At 48.4% G+C, this 26040-nt stretch overlaps 3 protein-coding genes across 11 annotated transcripts in view; 1 reads left to right on the top strand and 2 right to left on the bottom strand.

Moving 5' to 3' along the window:
* The window catches only part of CEP89 (centrosomal protein 89), a 99468-nt gene extending 98424 nt beyond the window's left edge, over positions 1–1044 (bottom strand). For 2 of the 3 annotated variants that reach the window (XM_023229062.2, XM_023229064.1), the window contains exon 1: positions 850–1044. In XM_023229062.2, coding sequence (XP_023084830.1) covers positions 850–888 — 39 coding nt within the window. In that variant the 5' untranslated portion in view covers positions 889–1044. The remainder of the gene's footprint in view (positions 1–849) is intronic. The other variant, XM_023229063.1, reaches the window with a different exon arrangement.
* Positions 1045–1232: 188 nt separating this feature from the next.
* On the top strand, positions 1233–6147 carry FAAP24 (FA core complex associated protein 24). Of its 7 annotated transcripts, none has more exons than XM_023229092.2 (5): positions 1233–1360; positions 1880–1998; positions 2180–2258; positions 2762–2914; positions 5513–6076. In XM_023229092.2, exons 2-5 carry the CDS (start codon positions 1964–1966, stop codon positions 5762–5764), a joined length of 519 nt encoding a protein of 172 aa, XP_023084860.1. In that variant the 5' UTR covers positions 1233–1360; positions 1880–1963; the 3' UTR covers positions 5765–6076. The 7 variants fall into 7 exon arrangements, with proteins under 7 accessions (XP_023084860.1, XP_023084856.1, XP_023084859.1 ...); XM_023229088.2 differs by having other exon boundaries at positions 1258–1360; positions 2122–2258; positions 5513–6147; XM_023229091.2 differs by having other exon boundaries at positions 1263–1360; positions 2767–2914.
* A 3509-nt stretch (positions 6148–9656) lies between these two features.
* Positions 9657–26040, bottom strand: part of RHPN2 (rhophilin Rho GTPase binding protein 2) — a 90483-nt gene continuing 74099 nt past the window's right edge. Inside the window, exons 11-15 of the mRNA XM_023229110.1 lie at positions 22677–22871; positions 21506–21582; positions 19098–19244; positions 17792–17947; positions 9657–10238 (exon numbers count right to left, since the gene is read on the bottom strand). Coding sequence (XP_023084878.1) covers positions 9978–10238; positions 17792–17947; positions 19098–19244; positions 21506–21582; positions 22677–22871 — 836 coding nt within the window. The 3' untranslated portion in view covers positions 9657–9977. The remainder of the gene's footprint in view (positions 10239–17791; positions 17948–19097; positions 19245–21505; positions 21583–22676; positions 22872–26040) is intronic.

Raw genomic sequence — 26040 nt, 5'->3', positions numbered from 1 at the left:
TGCACTCCAGCCTGGGCATCAGGACAAGACCCTGTCTCTAAAACTAAATTAACTAATAAGTAAATACAAGAATCCCCTTGGCTGCTATGTGGAGAATTGACCTAGGGGAAGGGCGAGAGTGGAAGCAGAGAAACCAATGGGGATCTGCCGCAGCAGTCCGGGTAGATGCTGGAGGCCAGGGTGTGGGTAGAGATGGGAACAGCTGGCAGATGTATGTTGTGGGTAGATCGGATGAGACTTGCTAATGGGATGTACAGGCGAGTGGCAGAGGGAAGAATGAAGGATCACGATATCTAGCAGTGCAGCAGGTGCACGTCGGCCAGGAGTTAACTCAGGGCACGGGGACGAATGCAACAGGTGAGGCAGGGTGCTCCTGTCCAACTGTGGCCGACCCTGGGGCAGAAGATTGTTAAGGCCAGGCATAGTGGCTCACGCCTGTGATACCAACTCTTTGGGAGGTTGAGGAGTTCAAGACCACCCTGGGAACATAGCAAGATCCCTGTCTCCACAAAAATATTGAACAATTAGCCAGGAGTGGTGGCGCGCGCCTGTAGTCTCAGCTACTCGGGAGGCTGAGGTGGGAAGATCGCTTGAGCCCAGGAGTTCGAGGATGCAGTGAGCTATGATTGCAAAACTGCACTCCAGCCTGGGCGACAGAGCGAGACCCTGTATCTTAAAAGAAAAAAAAAAGTTTAGAACACGAAAAATCAAGGCTTCTTAAACTGAAGACCATTTTCTCTTGTGCCACCGCCTTGACTGGATCTCAGGCCAAACCCCAACCCGCCCCAACCCTACCCCTAATCCCCGGCCCCACAGAGCTCCGCGTGCAGCAGGCGAGCATCTACTTACGAACTGGCTCCTGCGGCCTCTCCGAAACCCCAGGAGCATCCTTGCAGCTCGAGGAGACCGGGCCGGGGGCTTGACTCATCAGCAGATCTCTCCACAGCCAGGGACCACTCCCTAGAGCCCGCCGCAGGCCCAGCCCCTCAAGCTTTCTCTTCGCAATGGACTTTGCAGCAACCGCGTCGGCCATTGGCTCAGCTCGGCCCTCGACCAATCAGAGCTAAGGTTACTTCCACACCGGTCGTTCTTGGCAACTAGTGGATTCCCGTTCAAATCCCCGCCAGGGCGGAAACGTCCGCCCTATCCGTTCTCTTATTGGTCAAGTTAGACATCCATTTCTGACGCCACAGCCTATCCGGCGCTGCGGGAGGCGGAGGGCGGGCTGGATAAAGGACTAGGCAAGCACAGAAGGCTTGAATCCGGAAGTGGCGCGGCCGACAGTAATGTGATCTCCAGGCTGGGACCGCGGGGTTCCTGCCGGCTGTGTTCGGGCCTAGGACTGGATTGAGGAGCCACGGTGCGGATCCACCCGGGGTATCAGGGGCTAGGCACGTGATGAAAATGAAGGACGCGGATACCAGGACAGGAATCTCCTGGTTCTTAGAGAATTTATTTCGCCACAAATAATTGGCAAACGGAATCTCGCTGTATTGCCCAGGCGGGTCTCGAACTCTTTGGCTCAAGCGATCCTCCCGCCTCAGCCTCGCGCATTGTTGGGATTACAGACGTGAGCTACAGTGCCCAGCCTAGGATTCTTTTAAAACTTGAATCTGATCGTGCCTCTGCCGTTATTGGAACCCAATGCCATGAGCACCGGTCCACCACCACACACCCCCTCTCCAGCCACCCTGGCCTTCGTTCAGGCCTTTGTGTTTTCTTATTAGTAATTTAAAAGGGAATCTTATTTGACAGTTTTTTGACAAATAATATAGTCTTCAGGAGGGGATCCTGCCCCAGAGGCCCCTGGCTTGCAGTGGAATGCAGGGCCGTGTGCAGGAGAGCCTGCTCAAGTGCCGCCTGACTTTTCCCTCCTTAGGTGGAGACCATCCATGGAAAAGAACGCCCCTGATAATACGGGCCCCGTGCACGTGCCTTTGGGGCATATTGTAGCCAATGAGAAATGGCGCGGGTCACAGCTGGCGCAGGAGATGCAAGGTCGGTGGGCTGCCCTCTCCCAGCCCTTTCCTCCCCTAACATATTTAAAAAAAAAAATCTGCCTATTACTGCCATCTTTTCATCCAAAGTTCATGGAACTCATTTTCTTCTCTGTATTTTAAGGGAAAATTAAGCTCATTTTCGAGGATGGCTTGACACCAGACTTTTATCTGTCGAACAGATGCTGCGTTCTTTATGTCACTGAAGCTGATTTGGTGGCAGGAAATGGCTACAGAAAGAGGCTTGTTCGGGTTAGAAATGTAAGTATTAGGCCGGGTGCCATGGCTCACGCTTGTAATCCCAGCACTTTGGGAGGCCAGGGCAGGTGGATCACCTGAGGTCAGGAGTTGGAGACCAGCCTGGCCAACATGGCGAAACCCTGTCTCTACTAAAAATACAAAAATTAGCTGAGTATGGTGGTGCACACCTGTAATCCCAGCTACTCGGGAGGCTGAGACAAGAGAATTGCTTGAGCCTGGGAGGCAGAGACTGTAGTGAGCCAAGATCACGCCACTGCACTCTAGCCTGAGTGACAGAGTGAGACTCCATCTCAAAAAACAAAAAACAAAAACAAAAAAAGAAATGTAAGTATTATATTAAAGAAACTGAAATTAAACATTGATTTGTCTCACCCCAACCTTCCCTCCATCCCTTGATATAATTTATTTAAAATCATTGGCCAGGGCAGGCATGAAGTGATAGCATTCTTAACCTGAAAAGTAATTTGGTTGCAAAATGATTTACTATCATTTTTCCTTTCAAGTCCAGTAATCTTCAAGGAATTGTAGTTGTTGAAAAAACCCGGATGAGTGAACAATACTTCCCAGCCCTACAGAAGTTTACTGTGCTGGACCTTGGAATGGTGCTGCTTCCAGTGGCCAGCCAGATGGAAGCATCCTGCCTCGTTATCCAGTTGGTGAGTACCAATTCCTACACCTTCGTGGTAGTCCTGTCCTCATGGACACTCAGCTGCCCTCCAGAAGCAACCATCAATCCAATCTATGTCATTCTCTGAGTTGGTTTATAAAGTCTCTTCGAGGCCGGGCGCGGTGGCTCAAGCCTGTAATCCCAGCACTTTGGGAGGCCGAGACGGGCGGATCACGAGGTCAGGAGATCGAGACCATCCTGGCTAACATGGTGAAACCCCGTCTCTACTAAAAAAATACAAAAAACTAGCCGGGCGAGGTGGCGGGCGCCTGTAGTCCCAGCTACTTGGGAGGCTGAGGCAGGAGAATGGCGTAAACCTGGGAGGCGGAGCTTGCAGGGAGCTGAGATCCGGCCACTGCACTCCAGCCTGGGCGACAGAGCGAGACTCCGTCTCAAAAAAAATAAAATAAAATAAAATAAAAATAAAGTCTCTTCGAGGAATTTAAATATGGAAGTTGCCTCGGCAGCCAGCTCAGCTTGTCACCCACTGTAGGCAAGTGTATCACAAAGTATACAAGTTGGACACCTGATTTTAGATTCTCAGGGTGTGATGACTCCATCAGTCATTATCCTGCCCTTTCGCTGGTGAAAATGTCAACTAGAGGCCAGGTGTGATGGCTCACGCTTGTAGTCCCAGCACTTTGGGAGGCCGAGGTGGGTGGATCACTTGAAGCCAGGAGTTTGAGACCAGCCTGGCCAACATGGAAAACCCCGTCTCTACTAAAAATACAAAAATTAGCTGGGTGTGGTGGCGGGCACCTGTAATCCCAGCTACTCGGGAGGCTGAGGCAGGAGGATCACCTGAACCCAGGAGGCGGAGGTTACAGTGAGTGGAGATTGTACCATTGCACTCCCGCCTGAGCAACAAGAGCGAAACTCTGTCTCAAAAAAAAAAGAAAGAAAGAAAATGTCAACTAGAAGCTGTTTATCTCATCCCGTGTTTTTGTTAAGCATCAGCACCTTGTGCAAGTTTTTTTGTTATTGTTGTTGTTTTTGAGACACAGTCTCGCTCTATCCCGCAGGCCAGAGTGCAGTGGCACAATCTTGGCTCGCTGCAACCTCTGCCTCCTGGGTTCAAGCCATTCTTCTGCCTCAGCATCCCGAGTAGCTGGGACTACAGGCACGTGCCACCACACCTGGCTAAGTTTTGTATTTTTAGTAGAGACGGGGTTTCACCATGTTGGCCAGGCTGGTCTCAAACTCCTGACCCTGTGATCTGCCCACCTTGGCCTCCCAAAGTGCTGGGATTACAGGTATGAGCCACCACACCTGGCTAGTTTTTTGTTTGTTCGTTTTTTAAGATAGGGTCTTGCTCTGTCATTCAGGCTGGAGTGCAGTGGTGTAATCTTGGCTCACTGCAACCTTTGCCTCCTGGGTTCAAGCGATTCTCCTGCCTCAGCCTCCCTAGCTGGGATTACAGACACCCACCACCATGCCTGGCTAATTTTTGTATTTTTAGTAGAGACAAGAGTTTCACCATGTTGGCCATGGCTGGTCTCAAACTCCTGACCTCAGGTAATCTGCCTGCCTCGGCCTCCCAAAGTGCTGGGCCACAGCACCCAACCAACACTTTTTTTTTTTTTTTTTGGAGCTGGAGTTTCACTCTTGTTGCCCAGGCTGGAGTGCAGTGATGCAATCTCAGCTCACTACAACCTCCACCTCCTGAGTTCAAGTGATTCTCCTGCCTCAGCCTCCCAAGTAGCTGGAATTACAGGCGCCTGCCACCATGCCCAGCTAATTTATATTTTTAGTAGAGGTGGGGTTTCTTCATGTTGGTCAGGCTGGTCTCGAACTCCCGACCTCAGGTGATGCACCCGCCTCAGCCTCCCAAAGTGCTGGGATTATAGGCATGAGCCATCGCACCCGGCCACCAACACTTATTTTTAAAATCAGTTTAGTGGCTTACGCCTCTAATCCCAGCATGGGGAACATCAGCTCTGTATGTGTGTGTGTGTGTGTGTGTGTGTGTGTGTGTGTGTGTGTGTTGTGTTTTTGTTTCTTTCACTTTTGTTTTCTTTGTTATGTGTGTGTTGTTTTTAAATCTCCCCCTCTGATGTGGAGCTAGAGTTGAGAGCCACATTGGAGATGCAGGCAGCCACAAATGGTTCATAGATCCCTCTCTACCAAATCCCTTGCATCACTGTTCCTAACTTTCCTTGATATAATGCTATTGTCTGCCTTAGTATAACCACCACTAACTGCAGACCAGGGTTCTCCTTTGAGGCAGGCTTCCTGCAGGACCTGCGTGAAGTAGGTCTAGTTTAGGTGTAGCCATCATTTAATCCTGCACAACTGAAATGTTTCTTAATGGACCATCAGAAAGTGTTTGAATTCCTCAGTGTGTTTTTCTAAACATTCTGGAAACGCACGTTTTTGTAAATTATTAATGTCTTACTCCTTTGTGTGGCTCACTTTTCAATAATTTCACTGATGTCTGAGAAATTATATTCATGGTATATGAAAACATTTGTTCCCTTAAGTGAAGCTGAACCAAATGGAAAAAACGTATTTCCACAAAACAAATTTTAAGAAAACGGCCAGTCCTCCAGAGGGCGCTCACGTGCTGTTCCTTTCATTTGTGGTTCAGGTTCAAGAGCAAACCAAAGAGCCCAGTAAGAACCCTCTTCTCAGGAAGAAACGGGCCCTGCTGCTGTCTGAGCCATCGCTCCTTCGAACCGTGCAGCAGATCCCAGGAGTTGGAAAAGTTAAAGCTCCCCTTCTCCTCCAGAAGTTTCCAAGCATCCAGCAACTGAGTAATGCTTCCATTCGGGAACTGGAGCAGGTGGTCGGACAAGCAGTGGCAAAGCAGATCCATGCCTTCTTCACACAGCCCAGGTGATGGTTGGCCTCAGGGCCACAGTGTCTTCTCCCGAGACCACAAACACCAGGATCTTGTTTTCAGCTTTAAAAAGCAAGAGAATGGGCCGGGCACGGTGGCTCATGCCTGTAATCTCAGCACTTTGGGAGGCCGAAGCCAGCAGATCACCTGAGGTCAGGAGTTCAAGACCAGCCTGGCCAACATGGAGAAACCTGTCTCTACTAAAAATAGACAAAATTAGCCAGGCATGGTGACAGGCGCCTGTAATCCCAGCTACTTGGGAGGCCGAGGCACGGGGCATGGGAATCACTTGAACCCGGGAGGCGGAGGTTGCAGTGAGCCAAGATCGTACCACTGTACTCCAGCCTGGGCGCCAAAGTGAGACCCTGGCTCTAAAAAAAAAAAAAAAAAAAAAAGGCCAGGCACGGTGGCTCACGCCTGTAGTCCCAGCACTTTGGGAGGCCGAGGTGGGCGGATCACAAGGTCAGGAGATCGAGACCATACTGGCTAACATGGTGAAACTCCGTCACTACTAAAAAACACAAAAAAATTAGCCGGGCGTGGTGGCGGGTGCCTGTAGTCCCAGCTACTTGGGAGGCCAAGGCTGGAGAATGGTGTGAACCCGGGAGGTGGAGCTTGCAGTGAGTTGAGATCGCGCTGCTGCACTCCAGCCTGAGCGACAGAGCAAGATTCCGTCTCAAAAAAAAAAAAGAAAAAATGCCGGGCACGGTGGCTCCTGCATGTAATCCCGGCACTTTGGGAGGCCGAGGTGGGTGGATCAAGAGGTCAGGAGATCGAGACCATCCTGGCTAACATGGTGAAACCCCATCTCTACTAAAAATACAAAAATTCACCGAGCGTGGTGGCGGGCGCCTGTAGTCCCAGCTACCGGGAGGCTGAGGCAGGATGATGGTGTGAACCCGGGAGGTGGAGCTTGCAGTGAGTCGAGATCGTGCCACTGCACTGCAGCTTGGGCAACAGAGCCAGACACTGTCTCCAAAAAAAATAAATAAATAACCAAGAAAAAGGATTTCCTCTAGCAGCAGCTAGTGAAAGATGAGGCGAGGCCTGAATGGAGCCTGTGGATCGTGCTGCGTTGGCATCTGAGTTCAGCTTGTGAAGTTAGTGGGCCGCAGAGGGCACTGCCTTCATTCTGCTAAGATGAAAAGGGCTGATGAGGTCTTCGCAAGAGAATCAGGGACTCACACTCAGCAAAAAGCCAGTTAGGGCCGATTTTAATGTGCGACCTTGACCTGCATCTGTCATGGAAAGCGCTTTCTAAAAAGCTTCAGTGGTGGGTGTGACCATCTGAAGGAAACAAATGTACAAGGAAGCACTGCATATGCTAAGCCCCGTGTTCCTGGAGTGAGAGCTGCTGTTCTTCAGGTCTGTACTGCCAGGGCTGTTTCCAATGTAAATAAATAACTGCAGTTCCTTCCTCCTTTCCTTTGCTCCTGCCTCTCTCCCCCACTTTTTTTTTTTTGTTTTTTGGCAGATGTACAGTTTGTTTATACACTGCGTATGTCTTCTGCACACAGAAAATATGGAGTCTGAAGTTACCATTTAAAGTTGAAAACTCGATGGCCGGGCACAGTGACTCATGCCTATAATCCCAGCACTTTGGGAGGCCAAGGAGGGCGAATCACAAGGTCAGGAGATCCAGACCATCCTGGCCAACATGGTGAAGCCCCGTCTCTACCAAAAATACAAAAATTAGCAGGGTGTGGTGGCACACACCTGTAATCCCAGCTACTCAGGAGGCTGAGGCAGGAGAATCGCTTGAACCCAGGAGGTGGAGGTTGCAGTGAGCCGAGATTGCACCACTGCACTCCAGCCTGGGCGACAGAGTGAGATTCCATCTCAAAAAAAAAATTTAAAGTTGAAAACTCAATGCGCATGAGGCAGAACAGGATGTGTCTGTACGTGGAAGGCCCAACAATGGGAGGATACAAGAAAATGATGGCAGCAGCTACACCCAGTGAGGGAACCAGGGGCTGGGGATCAAAAGGTACATAATTGCCCATTCAAAAAATAGACACAGACCAGACACAGTGGCTCACACCTGTAGTCCCAGCACTTTGGGAGGCTGAGGTGGGAGAACTGCTTGAGTCCAGGATTTCGAGATCAGCCTGGGCAACATGGCAAGACCCCATCTCTACAAAAAATTAAAAAATTAGCCAGGCATGGCAGCTCATGCCTGTAGTCCCAGCTACTCAGGAGGGTGAGGTGGGAGGACTGCTTGAGCCTCGGAGGTTGACGCTGCAGTGAGCCATGATTGCGCCACTCTCCTCCTGCCTGGGCAACAAAGTGAGACCCTGTCTCAAAAAACAGACAAAAACAAAAAGTAAGCACAAAGATGGCATCTGTCTTAGAAAACAGTAAGATAACTTGACAGCTCTTTAAGTTCTGCTTTGTGAAATGTTAGTAACTAAAACAAATCAGAACATTAAAAACTGTTGTGTGCATTAGAGGAGAAACAATTTGAAAGAGGGAATGAAAGTGAAATAAAAGTACAAAGAAATATTAACTCAGGTAAATGAAAATGTTTATTTAAATATTTATACAAACATGGCCCTAGGAGCAGCAGATACACTTTTCCAAAGGTGGTTCCTTCCTTTAAGATATTGCACAACAGAAAATAAACTCTTGTTGATCCTTAAAATTAATCTTCAATGCTATGTATTTTAGCTATGTAACTTGTACTGTGTCAACAGTGAACCTTATTAGATTCACGGTGTCATCCAACTTATAGCAAGATAAAAATCAATCGGTAGGAATGTCATTTTAAAAAGTGAAATAGTGGGATGGGTGCGGTGGCTCATGTCTATAATCCCAGCATTTTGGGAGGCTGAGGTGGGTGGATCATTTGAGGTCAGGATTTCGAAACCAGCCTGACCAACATGGTGAAACACCGCCTCTATTAAAAATACAAAAATTAGGCCGGGCGCGGTGGCTCAAGCCTGTAATCCCAGCACTTTGGGAGGCTGAGACGGGCGGATCACGAGGTCAGGAGATCGAGACCATCCTGGCTAACACGGTGAAACCCCGTCTCTACTAAAAAATACAAAAAAACTAGCCGGGCGAGGTGGCGGGCGCCTGTAGTCTCAGCTACTCGGGAGGCTGAGGCAGGAGAATGGCGTAAACCCGGGAGGCGGAGCTTGCAGTGAGCTGAGATCCGGCCACTGTACTCCAGTCCGGGTGACAGAGCAAGACTCCGCCTCAAAAAAAAAAAAAAAATACAAAAATTAGCCAGGCATGGTGGTGGGCACTTACAGTCCCAGCTACTTGGGAGGCTGAGGTAGGAGAATCGCTTGATCCCAGCGGGCGGAGGTTGCACTGAGCTGAGATCGTGCCACTGCACTCCAGCCTGGGCAACAGAGCAAGACTCTATCTCAAAAAAAAGAAAAAAAAGGTCAAATAGAGCTTTAAACTTGAATCATTTACATCATTATCTTATAAAATGTAAAACTACTTTTTAACCTGACTTAAAATATAGAATTATGTAACTTCTACTTTAAACAAAATGAAAAATGTTTTGAGTATCAAACAGTGTATTATCTACCTTGTAGACAGCATCTTCATCTAACACTGCCACTGTGTTAGCAATTCTTAAATGACATCAAACTAGAAGAAAAGCTGCTCCTACATTGTTTTTATTTAATAAGTCAAAACAAATTTGGCACTATACTTTTTCTAGAAATAGCATTCATATTATATCGATATAATAGAAACATCTTGTTTTAGGATAATGAATTCCTATTAGGAAGCAGCACTTTGGAACAATTTTTAGTGACACTAATTTAATTCTATCATTATAGTCCTGTGACCTGCCTTAATTCCAGGATCATCTGAATTCTAGGTTAAGGAATGATTATTAGCCAAACCTGGAAACAACTAGAAATTGTACTAATACAGGTAACCCCAATTTAATAGTGACTGGAAGTCACCATTAAAAATAGCTGTATGTCATATCTTCAACACTATTCTATTTACAATACTTTATATAATAAATAACTTACAGCAGTATAGTGACACGCCTCAAAAAAGTTCTTTTTTCACTAATTTCTAGAGGTTTCTTGGTTACTTTCCTTCATAAAAACACATCAAATGTGAGTTTATACTATGAGAAAAACAGGATTTGAGAATAGATAGATATTTTCCATCATGGCACAAACATTTAAGGCCGAGTCAGCACTGGAAACGTTCAGGGCCTGAACGTGTTTGTTTCCTCACATTAGTACAAAGAACTGTCTGAGTTGAGAAGGCTGAAAGGGGAGGGCAGCTTCTTCTTGACCTGAGGCCGTGCAACCCCGACCGACGGGAGGCACAAGGTGCTGGCTGACTTCTGTCTGTTCTTGTTGGTGCCCCAGCTCAGGAAGGAAAGCTTCTTGGAGATTTTCTTGGTTTTATCAGTTTTGTCGTCATCATCAATGGCTAAGCAGATCATGGAGTACGTTTTCTGCATTCCCACGGAATATGTGGCACTCTTATTATGCTGCACGTAGAAAAGTAAGAAAAAGGATGTTAGGTATTATCAAGATAGATTATAAAAACTATGAAGTCTGGCCAGGCGAGGTGGCTCACACCTGTAATCCCAACACTTTGGGAGGTCGAGGAAGGCGGATCACTTGAGGTCAGGGTTTCAAGACCAGCCTGGCCGACATGGCGAAACCCCATCTCTACTAAAATACAAAAGTTAACCAGGTGTGGTGGTGGATGTCTGTAGTCCCAGATGTTTGGAAGGCTGAGGCATGAGAATCACTTGAACCCGGGAGGTGGAGGTTGCAGTGAGCCAAGATCGCACCACTGCACTCCAGCCTGGACAACAGAGCAGGATTGTCTCCAAAAAATAAATTAAACAGAAATAATTCGGAAACTCACGTGACCAATGCTTATATAGAATTAGGTTCTTAAAACAAGGACAAACTTTTTTTCTTTTTTGAGACAGGGTCTTGCTATGTTGCCCAGGCTGCTCTTGAACTCCTAGGTTCAAGTGATCTTCCTGCCTTGGCCTCCTGAGTAGCTGGGGCTCTAGGCATGCGCCACCAGGTCCAACAAGGATAATTTTTAAGGAATGTACTCAATAGTAATAATTTAAGCTTAAGAGCCACAACTCACATTTTAAGGTTCTTCTTATATTTGAGAAAGTAGTAATACTAATGGTCATGAATATGAAAATACAGGGTGGGCCGCGGTGGCTCACGACTAGAGTCCCAGCTGCCTGGGAGGCTTAGAGGGGAGGATTGCTTGAGCCCGGGAGGCTGAGGCTATAGGGAGCTGTGATTGTGCCACTGCACTCCAGCCTGGGCGACAGAGTGAGACCTCTGTCTACAAAAAAAAAAGGGGGGGGGGGGGGGAAGGGGAGAGGGGAAAGAAAGGGAAGAGGAGAAAGGAAGGGAAGAGGAGAAAGGAAGGGAAGAGGGGAAGGGAAGGGAAGGAAAAAAAAACAGAATATGCAGTGAGCAATAGGTCTTCCTGTCACCTGGGCTTCTAGGCCCTCCATGTTACACTTCTAAAGATGATGTGCATGTACAAGTATTTCTATATGTGCATAAGTATATTACCATTCATTTTCTTAAAAGGAATATACTACACTATTCTACACCTGATTTTCTTTTCTTTTCTTTTTTTTTTTAAGACGGAGGCTTGCTCTGTCGCCCAGGTTGGAGTGCAGTGGCATGATCTCGGCTCACTGCAAGCTCCACCTCCCAGGTTCACGCCATTCTCCTGCCTTAGCCTCCTGAGTGTCTGGGACTACAAGTGCCTACCACCAGGCCTGGCTTTTTTTTGTGTGTGTGTGTTTTTACTAGAGACGGGGTTTCACTTTGTTAGCCAGGATGGTCTCGATCTCCTGACCTTGCCTACACCCAACTTTATTTCCTTAATACATCTTGGATTTCAATCCACACCAGTAAATATAGATCCATTTCGCCCTCTTTCAAGAATCCAGTGTCCCATGACTTGAAGGAGCCAAAAAGTAAAAGAAAAAGAAACTCCACAGTGCTACTATTTGCCGTGTTCACCATTTTCAAGTGTAGAGTTCAGTGGCATTAAGTTACATTCACCTCATTATGCTCCACTGCCACCATCCATCTCTAAAACTTTTTCATCTTCCTCAGCTGAAACTTTGTACCACTAAACGCTCTCTACTATTAACTGTCAAAGAATCACGTAGGATTCAAACTGGAAATCTAAGGAAACTTGTTTTCTGAAGACTTCCACATGGGCTATCACCAGCTTCTAAGGTTTGCCTAACACTGAGATTGTTTAGTTTGCCACGTTTATTGATCATCTACTACGTTCTGGCACTAAAATTAGGCATACAATGTATCTCTGCAATAGTTGAGGGACATTGTTCCTAATATAAACCCTAAGAGGGGCCTGGGCGCAGTGTCTCACAAGGCTGAGGCAGGCAGATCACTTGAGGCCAGGAGTTCGAGACCATCCTGGCCAACATGGTAAACCCCATCTCTACTAAAAATACAAAAATTAGCTGGGTGTGGAGGCACACACCTGTAATCGCAGCTACTCAGGAGCTAAGGCAGAAGAATCGCCTGAACCCAGCAGGTGGAGTTTGCAGTGGGCCAAGATCGTGCCACTCCACTCCAGCCTGGGTGACAGAGCGAAACTCCGTCTCAAAAAAACAAAAGAAATGCCTTTCTTGACCCTATTCCCCTCCAGGTCCACCCCAGTATCTCTCTCACACACACACACACACACACACACACTCTCTCTCTCACTCCTGCAATGTGTACCACCACTTTGAAAAGCCTTTTTTTTTTGAGACGGAGTCTTGCTGTTGCCAGGCTGGAGTGCAGTGGCCTGATCTTGGCTCACTGCAACTTCCACCTCCCAAGTTCAAGCGCTTCTCTTGCCTTAGCCTCCCAAGTAGCTGGGATTACAGGCACATGCCAGCATGCCCAGCTAATTTTTATATTTTTAGTAGAGACAGGGTTTCACCATGTTGGCCAGGTTGGTCTTGAACTTCTTGGCCTCAAGTGATCCACCTGCCTCAGCCTCCCAAAGTGCTGGGATTACAGGTGTGAGCCGCTGTGCCCAGCTCCATTTACTATTTCTTTCCCCGCCACCCACTCCTCACTCAAATCCACCTGGGGTACCCCTCTAGAACTCTTAGGGCTTTATACAGAGCAATATTTAAAACCACTGTGTAGGCTTAACTCTTCCATCCTCTGGATGAGAAAACTGAGGCCCAGGGAGGGTATGAACGTGCTGAAGGTTACATAGCTTGTGAATGGCAGTCAGGGCCTAATTCCAGAGCTTGATTCCAAGCTTAGATTTGTTCAACCAGGAATCCCCACTGTAGTCAAGAGAGTAGCCAAGGGCAGCAGGTCATCAGTTCAGCCAGAGTGCTAGGCTAAATGTTCTCATTATTTGATTTTGTTTGGAAGGCTCAGTCATTAAAAAGAGTGCTTGATTATCATTATCTAAAATCCTTATCATAAAAATTAATAGACAAAAATAAATTATTTTTTTTTAATTATTTTTAAAAAGCCAGGGGCTGGGCATGGTGGCTCACTCCTGTAATCCCAGCACTTTTGAGAGGCCAAGGCGGGCCGGTCACCAGAGGCCAGGAGTTCAAGATCAGCCTGGCCAATATGGTGAAACCCAGTCTCTATTAAAAATACAAACATTAGCCAGGCGTCGTGGCGGGTGCCTGTAATCCCAGCTACTCAGGAGGCTGAGGCAGGAGAATCGCTTGAACCCGGGAGGCGGAGGTTGCAGTGAGCCAAGATTGCAACACTGCACTCCAGCCTGGATGACAAGAGCGAGACTCTATCTCCAAAAAAAAGAGCCAAGTACAGTGGCTCACGCCTGTAATCCCAACTATTCAGGAGGCTGATTCGAGAGGGTCTCCTGAGGCTAGGAAATTCAAGATCAGTTTGGATAACTTAGTCCGACCCTGTCACTACAAAATTAATTAAATAAAAGACAAAAGGAAATTACTTTTGGTTTGGTTCATTCCTGTAATCCTAACACTTTGGGAGGTGGAGGCAGGAGACTGCTTAAGCCCAGGAGTTTGGGACCAGAATGGGCAACAAAATGAGATTGTCACTACAAAAAATTAAAAAATTAGCTGGGTATAGTGGTGCACGCCTGTAGTCCCAGCTACTTGGGAGGATCTTTTTTTTTTTTTTTTTTTTTTTTGAGATGGAGTCTCCCTCTCTTGCCCAGGCTGGAGTGCAGTGGCACAATCTCGGCTCACTGCAACCTCTGCCTCCTGGGTTCAAGTGATTCTCCTGCCTTGGCCTCCCAAGTAGCTGGGATTACAGGCATGTGCCACCACACCCAACTTATTTTTACTAGAGACAGGGTTTCACCATGTTGGCCAGGCTGGTCTCGAACTCCTGACCTCAGGTGATGAGAAGGGAGGATCTTTTGAGGCCTGGAAGTTGAGGCTGTAGTGAGCTATGACTGCACTATTGCACTCCAGCCTGGGCAACTGAGTGAGACCCTGTCTCAAAACAAACAAAACAAAACAAAAAACAACAACAAAAGAAGATCGCACCACTACGCTCCAGCTAGTGCAGTGGTACAATCATAGCTCACTGCAGCCTCAACCTCTCTGGGCTCAAGTGATCCTCCTGCCTCAGCCTCCCAAGTAAGTGGGACTACAGGCATGCGCCACCATGCCTGGCTAATTTTTTTTTATTTTTTGTAGAGACTAGGTCTCGCCATGTTGCCCAGGCTGGTCTTGAACTCCTGGGCTCAAGCAAACATCCTGCCTTAGCCTCTCAAAGTGCTGGCATTACAGGTGTGAGCCACCGTGCCGGGACATCAGTGACTTTTAGTATATTCACAAAGTTGGGTGACCATCACTACCACCTAATTTCAGAACATTTCCATCGCCCCCAAAAAGAAACTTTCTACCTTATAACCCTTCTGCAGTCACTCCCCACTCCCATTGCCCAGCCCCAGCACCATCGACTTTCTGTCTCTGGATTTGCCTATGCTGAACATTTCATGGATATGTTCAAAATCCATTGGCTCTCTGGCCCTCTGTCAACTGACTTCTGTTGCCACCTCTCCACCAAAGTGTCTTTTCATCCTGCTGCCAAATACGATAGGCACAGCTAAGCCTCCCTCATTCTCCACCTCTCAACTGCATTCAATGCAACCCATCCCTCTCTGCAAAGCTTTCTCCTCTTAATTTGAGAAGCTCCTCTTCTCTGACATCTCTGAACTCTGCTCTATTTTCTTTGCACTTGCTTCTCTTCCAACTGACCTCTAAATGTTTAGCCCTCAGCCCTCGCCCCCTTGCAGGGAGCTGCATTTTGTCTTACAGCCTCAAATATCATCCCCATGCAATGATTCTCAAGTATTTATTTCTAGCTCTGATTTCTTCCTTGAACTGAAGACTTCACATCCAGTCTCCTCCTTTATGTTTACATCTGACTGCTAATAGCATCTGAAACATTCAAAACATGACTCTTGATTTCTCCTTCACCTCCCTCACACCCATTACCCATCATTATGAAAAATAAACAGGCCAGGCACGGTGGCTCATGCCTGTAATCCCAACACTTTGGGAGGCCAGAGGTGGGAGGATTGCTTAAGGCCAGGAGTTTGAGGCCAACCTTGGCAATATATCAAGGCCCCATCTCTACCAAAAAAAATTTACAATAAATAAACAAATTAGCCAGGCATAGTGGTACACACCTGTAGTCCCAGCTACTCGGGAGGCAGAAGCAAGAGGATTGCCTGAGCCCAGGAAGTCAAGGCTACAGTGAGCTGTGATTGCACCACTGCAGTCCAGCCCGAGCAACAGAGTGAGACCCCATCTCAAAAAAAAAAAAAAAAAAAAAGAAATTTAAAGGTAGAAAAATAACCACTACCCACGTGATTGATCAAGCCAAAAACTGGGACCTCACCTCCCTGTCCACCATCTCCTTTACACAAAGCATCCACAAATCCCCCATCAGCTCTACCTCCAAACTATGTCCCAGGGACACTCCTGTCTTTCCAACTCTACAGCCACCCCCATCACCTCAGCCACTAACGTCACCAGCCTGGACAACTGCCATGGCCAGCCTCCGGCAGCAGACGCCCTTCTAAAACAAACATTACACCACGCTGTTCCCCTTCTGAAAAGGCCCAGTGGCTTCCAAGCTCCCACCACTGCCACCAAGGCCTCCTTCCCACCTCACTTCCCACGGCTCCCTCCTTGTCCTGGTGCTCTTGCCAAAAGGCCTTCTTTTTGCCTCTCTGGTAGGAGAAGCTTATTCTGCTGCAGGGACTCTGTACCTGTAGGTGCCCCTGCCCAGAAGGCCTTTCTCGTCCCTCTGCAACTGGCTCGAACCTCCTGGTCACTCTCATGTCTGTTCCAGCCCTGCCTAGATAGAGCCTCGCCCCCTCCCCAGTCATTCCACCCCATTACAGGTCTTGTTTCCTTTACAGCACTTATCAAAATCCTGACCATTTATTTGCTGACTTAGTGCCAGCTTCGTGGAGGGAAGCAGGGACCTTATCTGTGTAATGTAAGCTAGAGCTCTGACACCTAGGAGAGTGTCTGGCACCTAATTGATCCTCAATCAATATTTGTTGAATGAATAAATGAGTGCTGTTACACAGGGAAGGTCAAGTGTACGTCATTAAGTGTGGCAAAGTGCAGAGGAGAACGTCATTAAGTGTGGTATGAATCCTAGGACTTGGGAAAAATTTTAGAGTTTTTTGCAGGCAGAGTCTCACTCTGTTGGCCAGGCTGGAGTGCAGTGGTGCGATCTCTGCTCACTGCAACCTCTGCCTCCCGGGTTCAAACGCTTCTCCTGCCTCAGCCTCCAGAGTACCTGTGATTACAGGCGCACACCACCATGCCCAGCTAATTTTTATATTTTCAGTAGAGAGAGGGTTTGCCTCGTTGGCCAGGCTGGTCTTGAACTCCTGGCCTCAAGCAATCCGCCCACCTCGGCCTCCAAAAGTACTCAGATTACAGGCATAAGCACCGTGCCCAGCCTCATGTGGGGAAAATTAAAGGTGATAATTGTGCAGGTGAACTTGAAGAGACTCAAACGCTTCCCAAATCTCCCAAGACACAGCTGACACTGACTCTAGGGCGTAGAGAGGGACTGTCTTAACTTTTACAGGTTGTCTTAAGCTCTTCTGTACCATTGGAATTTTTTTTTTGTTTTTTGTTTTTTTCACTATGAGTATGTATTACTTTTGTAATTAAACAATTTGATCAGAAAAATAGATCAGTTCATTATTTTATCCACAGGATATTTTTATAAGTTTGCTAGCACGGTGCAGTGTCTTATGCCTGTAATCCCAGCACTTTGGGAGGCCAAGGTGAGAGGATGGCTTGAGCCCAGGAGTTCAAGACCAGCCTGGGCAACATAGCAAGAACCTGTCTCAAAAAAAAAATAAAGAATGGGCCAGGCATGGTGGCTCACGCCTGTAATCCCAGAACTTTGGGAGGCCAAGGTGGGCAGATCACGAGGTCAAGAGATCGAGACCATCCTGGCTAACACGGTGGGACCCTGTCTGTACTAAAAATACAAAAAATTAGCCAGGCGTGTTGGCGGGCACCTGTAGGCCCAGCTACTCGGGAGGCTGAGGTAGAAGAATGGCGTGAACCCAGGAGGTAGAGCTTGCAGTGAGCTGAGATTGTGCCACTGCACACCAGCCTGGGTGACAGAGCAAGACTCCATCTCAAAAAAATAAATACATACATACATACATAAAGAATGAGCCAGGGGTGGTAGTGGGTGCCTATAATTCCAGCTACTCGTGTGGCTGAGGTGGGAGGATCACTTGAACCCAGGAGATAGAGGCTGCAGTGAGCGGTGATCATACCACTGCAAACCAGCCTGGGCAATAGGGCAAGACCTTGTCTTTAAAAAAAAAAGTTTGCCAATTTTCTCTTTGACCCAAGGTGAGCACATTCCAGTGATTACAAGCCTGGGAGTCCAGTCATTTCTACCATGTTACACAGGCAGGAGACAGAGGGTCGGGTAAACACCTGTGGGGCTGAACTCATGCAGATTTCACTCCACGCCACTACTGACTGCCCGGGGAGGTGTCAGCGCTCACCATGGACGACGTGGAGTCCAGGAGGCTCACGACTTTCATCTCGATCTCGTCCTCGCCAAAGCTCTTCAGCAGCTTCATGACCTCACTCACAGTCAGCCACTTACAATCCACAAGTTGAATGGAGACAATATAATCTCCTTCCCGGGCTCCTGCCACCTGAAAAAGTATTGTTGAAAATAAGTCAATGTTTTGTTCACTCAAATCCTTTAATCAATCCCCATTAACAAAATAGGTATTTGCATAAATTCACATCAAGAAAGCAAAAATTCACTTTGGGTGGCCGAGACGGGTGGATCACTTGAGGTCAGTAGTTAGAGACCAGCCTGGACAACATGGTGAAACCCATCTCCACTAAAAATACAAAAGTCAGCCAGGTGTGGTGGTAGGCACCTGTAATCCTAGCTACTCAGGAGGCTGAGGCAGAAGAATTACTTGAACTCGGGAGGCAGACATTGCAGTAAGCCGAGATCATGCCACTGCCCTCTAGCCTGGGTGCAGTTTAAAAAAAAAGCCAAAATTGGCCAAAGTGGCTCACACCTGTAATCCTAGCACTCTGGGAGGCCAAGGCAGACAGAGTACTTGAGGCCAGGAGTTTGAGACCAGCCTGGCCAAGATGGCGAAACCCCATCTCTACTAAAAATACAAAAATTAGGCTGGGCCCAGTGGCTCACACCTGTAATCCCAGCACTTTGGGAGGCCGAGGTGGGCGGATCACAAGGTTGGGAGATCGAGACCATTCTGGCTAACACGGTGAAACCCCATCTCTACTAAAAACACACAAAAAATTAGCTGGGCATGGTGGCACGCACCTGTAATCCCAGCTACTCGGGAGGCTTAGGCAGCAGAATTACTTAAACCCAGGAGGTGGAGGTTACAGTGAGCCAAGATCGCGCCACCGCACTCCAGCCTGGGTGACAGAGTGAGACTCTGTCTCAAAAAAACAAAACAAAACAAAACAAAAAAAAAACTAACACTAAAATTAGCTGAGTGTGTTGGCACATGCCTGTAATCCCAGCTACTTAGGAGGCTGAGGCAGGAGAATCACTTGAACCCAGGAGGCAGAAGCTGCAGTGAGCCCTGAGTTCTGCATGATCGTGACTCACTGCAGCCTCCACTTCCCAACGTCTAACAAAAAACAAAAAACAAACAAAAAAGAGACAGTAAAAATTAATCCTTTCCTTTTAGGGAATGTAGCACCCATAAGGCCTTTCACATAAAGGCAGGACTTTGACGTGAGTGAATCCACCCTAAATTCAATCACCCAGATATCTATGTTTGCTGCCAGCCCAGAAAAGCATGTGCTTACCGAGGCAGAGCAGTAAGGATCCAGGAAGTGAACCTGAACGGGGGCGTTCCCTCTCAAGGTGAACCCTAAGTCCCCTTCTTCTGCAGTGAAGCGGATGCTTCGAGGAGGCGTCCACCGCTTGTTAGCCGAAAACACAGATAAGGGGCCCTTTGGAAGACAGCATCGTTAGGTATAGGATTTGAAGGCTGGATCAGACACTTGAAAGCTAAAGGGAATTTTGCCTGCTGTCCTTGAAGATCTCACTTGGCCTTGTTCAGGGACAAATGACACATCTGGGGCATACATGCTACAGCAGTCATGCGAGAATCCGGAATGCCATCTTCTCAAACATACCCAGTATGTTTTCAATAAAATCATCTTTTAGACATTGTATTAATTAAAATTATCTTTTTTTTTTTTTTTTTTTGAGACATTGTCTCGCTCTATGCACAGGCTAGAGTGTGGTGGCATGATCTTGGCTCACTGCAGCCTCTGCCTCCCGGGTTCAAGCAATTCTCCTGAGTAGCTGGAATTACAGGTACAAACCACCATGCCCAGCTAATTTTTGTATTTTTAGCAGAGACGGGGTTTCACCATGTTGGCCAGGCTGGTCTCAAACTCCTGACCTCAGGTGATCTGCCCGCCTCAGCCTCCCAAAGTGCTGGAATTAAAGGCCTGAGCCACCACACCCGGCCAAAATTATCTTAAATAAAATCTCTAACATAAAAAATTTAAGACCAGGCATGTCATGCCTGTAATCTTAAGCACTTTGCGTGACCAAGGCAGAAGGATCACTTGAGGCCAGGGGTTTGAGGCCAACCTGGGCAACAGAGTGAGAACCACTCTCTACTAAAAACATAAAAGAATTAGCCAGGCAAGGTGGTACACGCCTATGGTCCCATCTACTCAGGCTGCTGAGGCAGGAGGACTTCTTGAGCCCAGGAGTTCGAGGCTACAGTAAACTATGATTGTGCCACTGCACTCCAGCCTGGGTGAAAACAGAGTTAGACCCTGTCTTTGAAAAAAAAGAAAGGCAGGCCAGGCACAGTGGCTCAAGCCTGTAATCCCAGCACTTTGGGAGGCCGAGACGGGCGGATCACGAGGTCAGGAGATCGAGAGCATCCTGGTTAACACGGTGAAACCCTGTCTCTACTAAAAAATACAAAAAACTAGCCAGGCGAGGTGGCGGGCGCCTGTAGTCCCAGCTACTCGGGAGGCTGAGGCAGGAGAATGGTGTAAACCTAGGAGGCGGAGCTTGCAGTGAGCTGAGATCTGGCCACTGTACTCCAGCCTGGGCAACAGAGTGAGACTCCATCTCAAAAAAAAAAAAAAGGAAAAAAAATTCTCAGGCCTGGGCACTGTGGTTCATACCTGTAATTGCAGCACTCTGTGAGGCCTAGGCAAGAGGAATGTTTGAGCCCAGGAGTTTGAGACCAGCCTAGGCAACATAGCAAAACATCTCTACAAGAAATAAAAATTAGTTGGACATGGCAGTGTGCGCCTGTAGTCCTATCTACTAGGGTGGCTAAGGCAAGAGGATCGCTCGAGCCCAGAAGGTCGAGGCTGCAGTGAGCTATGATCACGCGATTGTACTCCAGCCTGGGTGACAGAATGAGACCATGTCTCTAAAAAAATTAAAAGATATAAAAAAATTTTTAATAGACAATACCTAAAAACTACTTTTAAAATATGCTATGGGGCTGGGCACAGTGGCTCAGGCCTATAATCCCAGCACTTAGGGAGGCCAAGGTGAGCGGATCACTGGAACCCAGGAAGTCAAGACCAGCCTGGCCAAACACGGTGAAATCCCATCTCTACTAAAAATACAAAATTAGCTGAGTGTAGTGGCACCGGCCTGTAATCCCAGCCACTTGGGAGGCTGAAGCTGGAGAATCGCTTGAACCTGGGAGGCGGAGGCTGCAGTGAGCCAAGATTGCACCACTGCACTCTGGTCTATGAGACTCTGTCTCAAAAAACAAATAAATAAAAATAAATGAATAAAAGAAAATATGCTATGGTCTGAATGTCTGTACCCTCCCAAAGTTTGTGTATTAAAACCTAATCATCAATGTAATTATTAGGAAGTGGGGCCTCTCGAGAGGTGATTCAATCTTGGGGTGGAACCCTCAAGAATGGGATACATGCTTTTAAAACAGGCCCAAGGGAGCTCATCACCTTTTCTGCCATGAGGACACAGGTAGAAGGCCCCACCTATAAACCAGAACATGGGCCTTCAGCAGATACTGAATCTGCTCACACCTTGGTCTTGGACTTCCCAGCCTCCAAAACTGAGAAATATATTTCTGCTGTTCATAAGCCACCTAGTTGGAGGCACTTTGTTACAGCAGCCCACATGGACTAAGACACCATACTCGCCAAAGTGAAGAGCTGTCCCCTTAGGTCTTTTATGTAGAGAGCATTCAACATACCAGCTTCTGGAAGAAGTCTGTGACTGTCAGCTTGGAGAACTGGGGCAATATGATGTCAACCTCTTGCTCAGTTTTAGCTAGAAAAGAGCATTAGAAACGGGAGGATAAATGTTTCTGTAATTGAAAGTGATCCTTATAGCCTGGTTGTTGTGGCTCATGCCTGTAATCCCAGCAGTTTGGGAGGCCAAGGCAGGTGGATCACTTGAGGCCAGAAGTTCAAGACCAGCCTGGCCAGCATGGTGAAACCCCGTCTCTATTAACAATACAAGAATTAGCCAGGTACGGTGGCAGGTGACCATAATCCGAGTTACTTGGGAGGCTGAGGCAGGAGAATCACTTGAACCCAAGAGGCAGAGGTTGCAGTGAGTTCACGCCACTGCACTGCAGCCTGGGTGACGAAGGAAGACTCCAGAAAAAAAAGAAAAGAATAGAAAGTGATCCTTGGGAAGGAGACGGTACAGAACTTTCTCTTAGTCATGCATCCTTCCCCTCGGTTTAGACAAGTAGTACGAGAAGATGGAACACAGCTCAACCCCCGACCTAGGGTGAACTCTGTCTTCCATTTAGGTACCTCCTGTGAGCCACAGGAGGTATAACTCATTCCCGAGCTGGGACCAGGGAGTGATAACCAGACACATTCCCCACTGATGGGGTTTCCTGATATGTAAGGGGCTTAGCGGGCTTCTCTGGCACTCACAAAACTCTACTGAGGATGCTGGGCACAGTGGCTCACGCCTGTAATCCCAGCACTTTGGGAGGCCGAGACAGGCGGATCACGAGGTCAGGAGATCGAGAGCATCCTGGCTAACACGGTGAAACCCCGTCTCTACTAAAAAAAAATACAAAAAAATAGCCGGGCGAGGTGGCGGGCGCCTGTAGTCCCAGCTACTCGGGAGGTTGAGGCAGGAGAATGGCGTAAACCCGGGAGGCGGAGCTTGCAGTGAGCTGAGATCCGGCCACTGCACTCCAGACTGGGCAACAGAGCGAGACTCCGTCTCAAAAAAAAAAAAAAAAAAGAGAACTCCAGGGCAAAAGCAGCACCTCGGTCCCTGCCCGGTGCAGCCCTCCCAGTGCCAAGCACACAGCAAGGGGTTGCTCAACCCCCACAGGCCAGGCGTGCTCTTTCCGCGGCACGGGCACCCCCGCAGAGGGCACAGTCTAGGTTACTCACCAACAACACTGGGGGCGTCGATCAGGTTCAGCAGGTCATCGTCCTCCTGGTGCTGGGCGTACGTGAGCCGGGAGCGTTCCTGTGCCGCACACAGCACCTTCTGTAGCACCTCAATGCTCCGCAGCTTCTTGCACAGGCTGGCCTCCCTCACCGACTCCTCGTGATGAGTCATGGCTCTGCGCAGGTGGGACTTCCCTGAAGACGGAAGCCAGCACCCACGTGACTTGCAGATCCACCAAGCAGAGCATAAGGGCCCAAGGGGCAGCCCAAGAGGTTGGACGTTCTCTTTTCTAAAGGATCTGCCTGGATAGCTAGAGCCTCTGATACCCTACCTTGTTTTAACCTGAGTGCCTCTCTCCTAGCAGAGAGAGCCGGACAGACTACCTTTTAGTTTCTTCACTTGCAGCCCCTTTATCCCCCTTAAGGGAATAACTAGTGCAAGGCTGACTCCAAGCACATCCAGGAATGCAAACTGCTGATAAGATACTGAGGCAGGCTGTACCAGCAGCTCCTGGGGATGTGCTCAGTGGAAGGTACTTAAAGCCCCTGCATGTATCTCTTAGTGATAGTTTAAGCCTCTGCACCTGGAACTGTTTATTTTTTGTAACTGCTTCTATAACCTTTTTTTTTTTTTTTTTTTGAGACGGAGTCTCGCTCTGTCGCTCAGGCTGGAGTGCAGTGGCGCGATCTCGGCTCACTGCAAGCTCCGCCCCCCGGGTTCACGCCAACCAATTAATTTTTTAACTTTTTTGCCTGTTCTGCTTCTGTAAAATTGCTTCAGTTAAACCCCCGTCCCCTATTTAGACCTTAGTATAAAAGAAAAGCTAGCCCCTTCTCCGGGGCCGAAAGAATTTCGAGCATTAGCCATCTATTGGTCGCCGGCTAATAAAGGACTCCTGAATTAGTCTCAAAGTGTGGCGTTTCTCTATTACTCACTTGGTTACAACAAGCCTTTTATTAAAATATTATTTTATTTCATTTTTATATTTTATATTTAGAGCCAGGGTCTCGCTTTGTTTCGCACACTGGAGTATAGTGGTGCAATCATGGCTTACTGCAGCCTCAAACTCCTGGGCTCAACTGAACCTCCCGCTTCTGACTCGTGAGTAGCTTAGCTGAGGCCACAGGCACGCACCACCACACTTGGATAATGTTTTCATTATTATTATTTCATTATCATTGCTGTGTTGCCCAGGCTGGTCTCAAAGTCCTGGCCTCAGGCAATCTGCCTGCCTTGGCCTCCCAGAGTGCTGGGATGACAGGCGTGAGTCACTGCGCCCAGCCCAAGCCTCCCTTAAATGCGTATGTAATAAGCTCACTTGTGTCCAGAAGATGTTCACTCAACAAATATTTTTTTTTTTTTTTTTTTTTTTGAGACGGAGTCTTGTTCTGCCGCCCAGGCTGGAGTGCAGTGGCCAGATCTCAGCTCACTGCAAGCTCCGACTCCCGGGTTTACGCCATTCTCCTGCCTCAGCCTCCCGAGTAGCTGGGACTACAGGCGCCCGCCATGTCGCCCGGCTAGTTTTTTGTATTTTTAGTAGAGACGGGGTTTCGCCATGTTAGCCAGGATGGTCTCGATCTCCTGACCTCGTGATCTGCCCGTCTCGGCCTCCCAAAGTGCTGGGATTACAGGCTTGAGCCACCGCGCCCGGCCCACTCAACAAATATTTACCAAATGTGCTGGGCACTAAGATAAAGCAATGACTAACCAAACTGACCCCACATTCATGGAGTTTACATGTAGGGGCTGAAGACAGGTAACTAACAAGCCAAGAAATATGTAATGGATGGGTGGTGATAAGGTTATGGAGAAAAATAAAGCAGGGTAAGCGGAGATGGTGAGAGAAGACTGGGAATGGGGTTGTCCTATGATGGGTGAGCGAGGAAGGCTTTTTTTTTTTTCTTAAGACGGAGTCTCGCTCTGTCACCCAGGCTGGAGTGCAATGGCACAATCTTGGCTCGCTGCAACCTCCGCCTCCCAGGTTCAAGCGATTCTCCCACCTTAGCCTCCCGAGTAGCTCGGACTAGAGGCATGTGCCACCACATCTGGCTACGTTTTTGTATTTTTGGTAGAGACTGGGTTTCTCCATGTTGCCCAGGCTGGTCTCAAACTCCTGACTTCAAGCTGTCCTCCCATCTTGGCCTCTGAAAGGACTGGGATTGCAGGCCTCACGTGAGCCACTACACCTGGCCAAGGAAGGCTTTGTGATATGGTCCTTTTTGAGCAGAACCCTGATGGATGTGAAGGAGCAGCAGGTGCGAGGGCCCTGGGGCAGGGGCACACGCAGGTGTTCAAGGGCAAGGAGGAGCTAGGGTGTGCCTGGAGGCAGGGAGGGCGGAGAAGGGGAGAGTATGAGTGCAGGGAAGGAGGAGGACCAGATCATGGCGGTTCTCACGCGTGTGAGATGAGGGCTCTCACTCCTGTTCTGCGTGAGGTGGGAGCCCATTAGGGTGTGAGCAGAGGGCTGATGTGATATGATCTGTGTGACCAGACTCTGACGGGGCGGCAGGAAAACCAGCTATGAGCAGGGCAAACCACGTGACCTCTCTGGGTCTCCGTTTCCTCAGCTGTAAAACGGGGATGCCACGAGACCCACCTCATAGTGTTGTGTGGGGTTTCAGTGAGTGAATGTTTGTTACATAAGCACTGTACACGTGTAGCTTCCACCAGGGCAGCAGGGTTAAAGTGGCCAGATTTGAGATGCGTTTTCTAGGTACAGCCAAAGGGATTTGCTAATCAAATGTAGGGTGAGAAAGTAAGATAAGAGGTTAGGTGTGGTGGCTCGTGCCTGTAAAACCAGCACTTTGGGAGACAGAGACAGGAGGATCGCTGGAGGCCAGGAGTTCAAAAACAGCCTGGGCAACATAGCCAGACCACGTCTCTACAAAAACCTTTTTACAATATTAGCCGGGCGTGGCGGTGCATGCCTGTAGTCCCAGCTACTCAGGAGGATCACTTGAAGCCAGGAGTTCGAGGCTGCACTGAGCTGTGATTGCACCACTGCACTGCAGCCTGGGGGACAGCAAGATGCTGTCAAAGAAAGCAAATGAAAGAAAAGGAAAAAGGAAAGGAGGGAGGAAGCATAGATTGGGAGGAGAGAGAGAAAGGAAAGAAGGAAAGAATGAAGGAGAGAAAGGAAAGGGAAGGGAAGAAAAGGAAAGCAACAAGGAACAAGGAAAGGAGAGGGGAGGGGAGGAGGGGAGAGGGGAAGGGTGATGAGGGGAGGAGAGGAAGGAGGAGAGGGCAGGAGAAACGGGAGGGAAGGGGAGGTGGGAGAGGGGAGGAGAAGAGAGGGGGGGAAGGATGGGAAGGGAGGGGAGGGGAAAAGGGGAAGGGAGGTGAGAAGGAGGAGGGGACGTGAGA

Source organism: Piliocolobus tephrosceles, chromosome 21 (assembly GCF_002776525.5).
Source record: "Piliocolobus tephrosceles isolate RC106 chromosome 21, ASM277652v3, whole genome shotgun sequence".
Taxonomy (NCBI): Eukaryota; Metazoa; Chordata; class Mammalia; order Primates; family Cercopithecidae; genus Piliocolobus; species Piliocolobus tephrosceles.
This window is presented reverse-complemented; position numbering and strand designations above follow the sequence as displayed.

Bases quoted from the DNA above. Each gene is read 5' to 3' on its own strand.
- FAAP24 (XM_023229088.2), top strand. From the start codon at position 1,893: ATGGAAAAGAACGCCCCTGATAATACGGGCCCCGTGCACGTGCCTTTG. The intron at 2,259-2,761 runs GTAAGTATTAGG...TTTCCTTTCAAG, and splicing joins GGCTTGTTCGGGTTAGAAAT to TCCAGTAATCTTCAAGGAAT. The intron at 2,915-5,512 runs GTGAGTACCAAT...TTTGTGGTTCAG, and splicing joins CCTGCCTCGTTATCCAGTTG to GTTCAAGAGCAAACCAAAGA.